Source organism: Leptonychotes weddellii, chromosome 1, assembly GCF_054177405.1.
Source record: "Leptonychotes weddellii isolate Sample4059 chromosome 1, ASM5417740v2, whole genome shotgun sequence".
NCBI classification, from domain to species: Eukaryota; Metazoa; Chordata; class Mammalia; order Carnivora; family Phocidae; genus Leptonychotes; species Leptonychotes weddellii.
The window spans coordinates 51,226,078-51,233,828 of NC_138369.1; the positions used below are offsets into that span (position 1 = coordinate 51,226,078).

General features: G+C 51.3%; 1 protein-coding gene across 1 annotated transcript in view; it reads right to left on the bottom strand.

Moving 5' to 3' along the window:
- CFAP100 (cilia and flagella associated protein 100) overlaps positions 1-7,187 on the bottom strand; it is a 51,667-nt gene extending 44,480 nt beyond the window's left edge. Inside the window, exons 1-2 of the mRNA XM_081823187.1 lie at positions 6,519-7,187; positions 5,390-5,497 (exon numbers count right to left, since the gene is read on the bottom strand). Coding sequence (XP_081679313.1) covers positions 5,390-5,438 — 49 coding nt within the window. The 5' untranslated portion in view covers positions 5,439-5,497; positions 6,519-7,187. The remainder of the gene's footprint in view (positions 1-5,389; positions 5,498-6,518) is intronic.
- Between the last annotated feature and the right edge of the window lie 564 nt (positions 7,188-7,751).

A 7,751-nucleotide genomic window follows, 5' to 3' on the forward strand; every position in this document is an offset into this window, starting at 1 on the left:
TTCCCTGACGATGAGTGATGATGAGTATCTTTTCATGTGTCTGTTGGCCATCTGTACATCTTTTTTGGAGAAGGGTCTGTTCATGTCTTCTGCCCATTTTTAAATTGGATTATTTGGTTTTTGGGTGTGTTGAGTTTTACAAGTTCTTTATATATTGTGGATACGAACCCCTTATTGGATATGTCATTTGCAAATAGCTTCTCCCATTCCGTAGGTTGCCTTTAGTTTTGTTGATTGTTTCCTTGGCTGTGCAGAAGCTTTTTATTTTGATGTAGTCCTAATAGTTTTTTGCTTTTGTTTCCCTTGCCTCAGGAGAACTATCTAGAAAAAAGTGAAATCTACATTTTAAAAACAACAGGAACCATGCCTGTCCATCCCCAGCTCCCAGCACCAGATCCACGATGATTATCAAAAAGGCAGCTGGGTCCCTGAGGGCGGGCTTTAGAGCAGTGTCTGGGCTGGTGCTGGGGACTCTTGGGTGGTCTCTGAGAGCTGGCGGGAGTGGGGCGGGGGGAGGACAGGGTGAGACCGTCGCTCACTCAGTGTCTGCTGGCCAGTGTTTGTTGGCATTCTAACTGCGAGGTGCTGCGGTTGGTGCAGGCAAGCCTCCTCAGAGCCTACATTCTAGACAGGTGACAAACACAAATAAGACAGAGTGTTGGGCTTCCAGTAATTTTGTGTGTGTACCCAGACATGGAATTGCTGGAACATATCATTCTATGCATACTTTTCTGAGGGACCACCCTACCATTTTCCGCAGCTGTGTACCTATTTACATTCTCACCAGCAGGGCACACGGGTCCGTTTCTCTACAGCCTTGCCAGCACTTGTTACTTTGGATTTTTTTTAATAGCTATCCTACTAGTGTGATGTGATATCTCATTTTCCTAATGACTGATGATAATGTGAACATCATGTCATGTACTTACTGGCTCTTTGGAAGATCTTCTTTGGAGAAATGTCTATCAATTCCTTTGCCCGTTTTTAAGTGGGGTTGGTCATTTTTGTTGTTGAGTTTTAGGAATTCTCTTTACATTCTGGGTATTAATCTTTTGTCAAAGATTTCCTTCAGTGTCTGGGTCTGGAAAGGCTGAGAGGGAAGGTCCTGTCTCTTTAAATCCCTATTGACAGAGCTGGCTGGGCAGTCACCCCACCTCCCGGGGTTGGAAGCACCGCCACCCTCAGTACTGGCTTCTCAGCAACGAAGCACCCAGCTGGGTTTGGGGAGGAAAAGGCAGATATGGGGCACTGTGGCACCAGCAAGCCACGCCAGGAATGTGGGCTGCCTGCCCCTTTGTTGCCGGCCTGGAGGCCGCTCCACAAAATGCCACACTTCACCGACATTTCCCAGCCTCTCCCTCAAGCTCTGCCCTGGAAACTGCATGTGTTCATCTAGCTCCAGAGTTCCCATTTTGGAGTCTGAGAGCTCCTGCGAGCTCTGCAGTTGTTAGGTGGGGAGCCTGATTCCCGGAGCTTCCTACTCTAACATCTCCCACGATGCCACCTCATATGTGCGTATTTTCTTCTTTTAGATGTCATTGTAAATGGAGTTGCTTTCTTAATTTCCCCATTGGATTGCACAGTGCTGGTGTGTAGGAACACAACCAATACTGATGTTTTGATCTTGCACCCTGCAACCTGGCTGAATTCATTTATTAGCACTAGTGACTTTCTTGTGGGTTCTAGGGGATTATTTCTATATAGGATCGTGTCATCCATGAATAAGATAGTTTCACTTCTTCCTTTCCAATTTGGATATCTTTTCATTCTTTTTCTTGTCTAAATGCTCTGGCCAGGGATACATGGCTGGCTCAGTCAGTAGAGCGTGTGACTCTTGATCTTGGAATTGTAAGTTTGAGCCCCATGGTGGATATAGAGATTACTTAAAAATAAAATCTTAAATAAATAAATAAATAAATAAATGCTCTGGCTAGAACTTCCAGCACACAGTGTTAAATAGCAGTGAAAACAGACATCCCGGCCTTATTCCTGACCTTCAGGGGAAAGCTTTCAGGCTGACAGAATTTTACTGAGGACCTGTTACATGCCAGGCTCTGGGGAGACAGCAGCACGCAAGACAGACAAACACCCCCTCCTGGCTGGAGCTTACATTCTACTGGGAGAGAGAAACAAGGAAGAAACGGTGGCGCAGGTGGGAGGGAGAAAGCGATATCAAGAAAAATAAAGCAGAGGGTGACATTTGAATAAATCCTAGAGGAGGTGGAGGAGGGAGCCACAGGGAGATCTAGGGGGAGTGCATTCTGGGCAGAGGGACAGCAGTGCCAAGACACTGAGGGGAGTGTCCCTGGCCTGGCCAAGGAACATGGGCAGCTGAGTGGCAGGTTTGGAGCAGCCCTGAGAGGGGAGCTGTTTATTGCTTTTCTCTCCAACTGTCTGCACGTTCTGTTCCAGCAAACCCCGCCCCACAAGCCCTGACTGGGAAGTCTTGGGTTTAGTCTGGGCTTTCACTGGCTCCTCTTGCCAAGGTCTCTATCAAGTGTCCTCCACCCTCTGCACCAGGGGTGAGGCCTTGCCCAGGTCTCCAGGGAGGCTCTGTGGAACCAGCCCCTCTGCCGTGTCACAGACATTGGCATCTCTACTCATAAAAGTCATCAAACCCAGAAACTGCAACCTCCCTGCTTCAACCCCTCTCAACATCTTAACAGAACTGAATAGTCCTCCCCATGGTCCATAAGGCCCTACCCGAGTGTTTTCAGACTGGCCTTCTGCTCTTGCTCTAGCGCTGCGAGCTCGTACCAGCCTCCGCCTTTGCTGGCCCTTCCCCACTGCCTAGAGTGCCCTTCTCCCTCTTTCATCCTTCAGGATTGTTATGGATAGGCATCAAATGTCACCTCCTCTGAGAGGCCTTCCCTGACTACCTCTCCCATTTAAAGTAAACCCTGCCCCCTGCCCAAAGCTTCCAGTAGGTTTCCTTTCTACTGCTTCTTGGCTGTTGTACATATAGACTGGCTGTTTGCTTTGCAATGCCTGCCTCCCTCGTCACAATGTAAGTCCCACGAGGGGGAGGGTTTTATTTGCCCCTGAATCCCCAGTGCTTAGAACACAAGTGCCACATCCAGCTGGCACTTAATAAGGATTTGTGAATGAAGACCAAACCCAGAGCTCACTTTTCCGATGTCAAATTCCAGCTAAGTCTTTGCCCAGACCCCTTAACGGCCCCTCCACTTGCGGTCCCCGAGTATCTTCTTCCGAATCGGACTTCACACACTGGGAGACTAGCCAAAACCCTAAAGGTGGGGTGGTGGGTGTCGTAATAGTGAGTGGAGACACTAATAATAGCAGTATCAAAGAGCTGAGCCCTTGACATGTATCTCCCCTTACAGCTCACAGTAGCCTCAGGGAATCGGGATTGCTCCCATTCCACAGATGAGGCAGCTGAGGCCCAGAGAAGTGCTGTACTCCACCATGCATGTCTGACCCCGGCGTTCCCGCCCTCAGCTGGGGCATTCTCGGCTGGGCTCCAGAAACCCTATCTGTACCTGGCCCAGGCTCAGAGCTGTGTCCCCAGGCCCTTCTCCCCCAGGAGGCCCCTCTCCCTCAGAGTCTTTCTGGCCCCTACCTTAGTCCCCAGCTCCTGCAGCTGAACCCAGGATGTCAGGCTCAACTGTTCTCCTGGCCTGAGCCTCTGGCCAATGTGCCCCCATCCAGGCTGACTTCACTTGCCTGCCTCCCAAAGGCACAGAACCCTCAACCCAGACCATGGAGATCAGCTTAGGGGGGCCTCTTGTTTGCATGTCACCGCCAAGGGAAGTGATATACCCAATCTCGAGTGTCACAGGATACCCCCCCATTAACTATCCTCCTTGTACCACAGGATGAATCAGTATAGTTTATAAAGCCTTCAACCATCTTGTGCCAGTTGCATTGTTTTGTTTATGTGTGTGTGTCTAAAGTTAATTTGTTATCTGCAAACATTTCAAAGCTATTTTTTTTTTTTTTTGTAACTCCATTTCAGACTTTCTTCATTTTTCAGTTTGCTCTGGAGCAGAGTGAGTGAGTGCACAATTGCAACAGTGGGGACAAGTGTTGAGAGCAGCACGTGTTTGAAACCAGCTCAGTGCCCACTCACATGGATTAAGTAAACTATACTACATTCACACTGTGGGATCACTGTTCTGCTCACAACACTAAAAGTCTAAGGGAACTTGTGATGTATTGATAAGGAAGAGTCTCCACAATGTCGAGGTTAGTGGAAAAAGGGAGGTGCAGGAAGCCTGTTTCTTGTGTGACCGTTTGTGTGAGAAAAAAACAAACTGTACAAGCCATATCCACATTTGCCTGTGTGCACAGAGCATGTGCGTGGAGCGCGTGGAGCAGGAGGTGAGAGACTCGTGCCACTGGCCATCTCGGAGGAGGGGATACTGGGTATTTGGGGACAGGCGGGGCCTTTCAGAAGAGGGGGCTTGGAATACTTTTTGAATGTTGAACCATGGGAATCCTTTACCTCTTCAAAACCAAATTAAATTGAAAGCTGACAGCGGTAAGGAGCACCGAGGCACCAGCAGGCAGTACTGCCCAGCCTGCCCGCCTCAGCCCCCACAGCCGCCAGAGGGGCGCCAGCAGCTTCCCTCCCTGCTCCGGCGGGGCCACCTGGCTGCAGACGTGGCACTTCGGAGGAGGCAGGACGTCTCCCACGAGGGCCTGGGGCCAGCTGCCACTTCCTCTGGGCTCAGCCCAGTGACCTTAGCTGCAGAGAGGCTGAGAGAGACCCACTTACACTGTGGTGCCTTCCACAACGTTATATGGTGAATTGTGTCCCCCGCCTCCCACCCAATTAACATTTTTGAAGACTTGAAAGCCTAACTTCCAGCACCTCACAAGGTGACCCTGTTAAGAAACAGGGTCATTGCCGCCGTATCTTAGATGAGGTCATGCTTGAGTAGTGTGGGCGCCTAATCCTATATGACTCCTGACCCTAATTAAAAGGGGAAATTTACAACGGGCACGCACACAGGCAGAACGCCATATGATGATGAAGGCAGAGATAGCAATGACACGTTCCGTCCAAGGAACACCAAAGATTGCCAGCAAACAACCAGAAGCTTCCTAGGAGAGAGCCTGGAACAGACTCTTCCTCTCGGCCCTCAGAAGGAACCAACCCTGTCAATGACACCTATATCTTGGACTTCATTCTCCAGAACTGTGAGACAATAAATTTTTGATGTTAAAGCCACAACTGGATGGTGGCACTTTATTACAGCGGCCCTAGGAAATAAACCATGGAGTTTCTAGAGAACCTGGCATACCTATGACCTCTGCCTCATGGCCTGATTTGGAATCACCTTAACCCTCAAGTAAGTCTGGATGTCACTGTCCCAGGCTCCCAAGGCTGTCTTTGACTCTGAGCCCACACCAGCCCCATACTTACTGTTGTAAGTCATACCCTTGGAGACCACAGTAGACACAATCTTGGACATCTGGGCAGAGGAACAAAGGCTTGTTGCAAAGCTTGATTTTGGCTAAAGGCGATTCCAACCTGAGGAGTGACACAGTGCTTGAGCCAGATGATCCCCAGGCCCTCAGCAACTCTTGCCCCCAGGTGGCTGAGAACACTTGGCATTTACTGAGGGCCTGCCATGTGGCCAACACCCATAGCTCCCTGCCTCCCCCTTCCTTCACCCTCTCTCCCCTCCTTGACTTAGTTCTAGCTGCCCTGCCTAATCTTCCTGTTTCTAGAACATGCCAACCTTGGTCTGCCTCAGAACCTTTGCATATACCACCTCCTTAGCCAAAAAATGTTCACTCACACCCAGCTGGGGAGGAGGGTTCTCTCCCTTCAGCTCTGAGCTCAGGTCACCCACTTCAGAGACACCTTCTCTCACCACTCCATTCCAAAATGGTTTCTTTCTCCCCAACTCCATAGGACCTCACTTTACTTTCTTCTCTGCAATTATCACTATCTGATTTGTCACTTTAAAAAAAAATCGGTGCATTGCCTATTACCCCCTTGAATGTAAGCTCCAAGAGAACAAGGGTATTTTCTCATTTGGAGCCAATGCGCTCATCAAGGTGCCTGGCATAGCCTTGGAGCTTCTTAACTATTCATTGAATGAATTTTTCATTTTGCAAAGGAGGAAGTAAAGGAGAGATTAAGCGAGGTGTCCAAAGTCATACAGCAAGGAAGGGCCATAGCTGGGATTCCAGCCCAAGATTCCTTGACTCCAAAGCCTGCGCCCTTCCAGCAGCATTCTGCTACAACCCAGGCGGAAAGGAATCCTGGTCCTGAAGAGGCACTAGTTAGCAGCGCCCCGTCTCCCAGCGCCCCAACTCGGCGGGGATGCGCCGTGGGCCATACAGCAGGGGTGCACAAGGCAAGGAAGGATAGAGGGATGGCTAGGTAGTTAGGTACGTGATAAAGCCAATCTAGCAATGAGTAAGGAAGGGCGGGCAGCCTTGCAAAGGGGCCTTGCAAGGGGCGCCCGAGGAGCCCGCCCCAGGCCTCGCGCACCCCCGACCCGACGTCGCGCGCACCCAGCGGCCCCGCGCGCCCAGGCTACCTCCGAAGCCTCCGCACCGCAGTTCCCGGCTCCCAGCGCCCTGGCGTTCCGTTTACGTCGCCAAGGCAACCATTCTCCCTGCCCGCCAGGGCGGTGACGTCACAAAGCCAAAGAGCCCCGGCTGCGTGGGGGTGGGGCCTGCGGGCGGGTCCCGCCGCTGAGGAGAGGCCGGGAGACCCGCCGTCCGAGGTCGGGGCGCCTCCTGGACAGCGTCTGGGATGGGGTCTGGGGCACAGGAGTTTCCTTCCTCCGTCATTCCTTATTCCGCACGCCTCCTGCTCTTTTCCTTTCGTTCCCGATTCATTTATTCAGTGTGCACCTCGGGATGCATGTGGTGCAAACACAGACCTGTCCTTTCTGCCGAGTCGACCTCACTTTCTAGAGGGGCCGTTCTTAAAAGTACGGTCCCGGGGCCGGCAGCAGCAGATAATGCCGGGAACTCGTTAGAAAAGCAAAAGTTGTGCCCGCCCTGAAGGAGAAAGTCTGGGGGGCGGAGCCGTGCAAACTGGGTGGTAACCAGCCCTCCTCGTGAATACAATGCTGGCTGAGGCTTGAGAATCACTACTGCAGAGAGTGAAGGAGACTATTCTAATAAAGACACAGAATGACAAGGGCTATCAGTAGACAGGGGAGGGACGGGGTGATGAAGAGCAGGGATCCAGTTTAGATAGCCCAAATCCATCAGCTGATGGGGCCATGGGCTGTAGGTTGTGCCCTCTGCCTTCCCAGCTCAGGTCCCTGGCTCCTCCAAAACAGGAGAACCCCTCCCGGGGTTCCCACCATGGTCACCAGATTGTCCCACGCATCTAGGGAATTTGCAGATGGACAAAGCCTGCTTGGAGCTGGGGCACAGTCAGGGCTCTGTCTTTCTAGCGATACTCTGTGCTCTGGAACAGTCTGTAAGCAAGTGAGTGCCGGTGAGAATCCCAGCAGCTCCCGCTCTGCCCAAGGCTGGTGTGGTGGGTAGGAGACCAGTGCCAGGGAATGTGGAGGGGCTCTCTGCGATGGAAGAGGTGGGGATCCCTGAATCAGCACTGGAGGACAGCATCCCACTGGCAATATCTACAGCTGGCTTTGTACAAGGGAGGAAGGACAGTTTTATTATGTCAAAAGCCATATATGTGATTTGTGCATGAGTGTGTTGGCGCGCGCCCAAATGTATGTGGAGGGGACTGCAAACAGCAGCTAGCTGTACCTGAACAGACAAGTGGTTTCCCTTGAGCCCCAGAATAG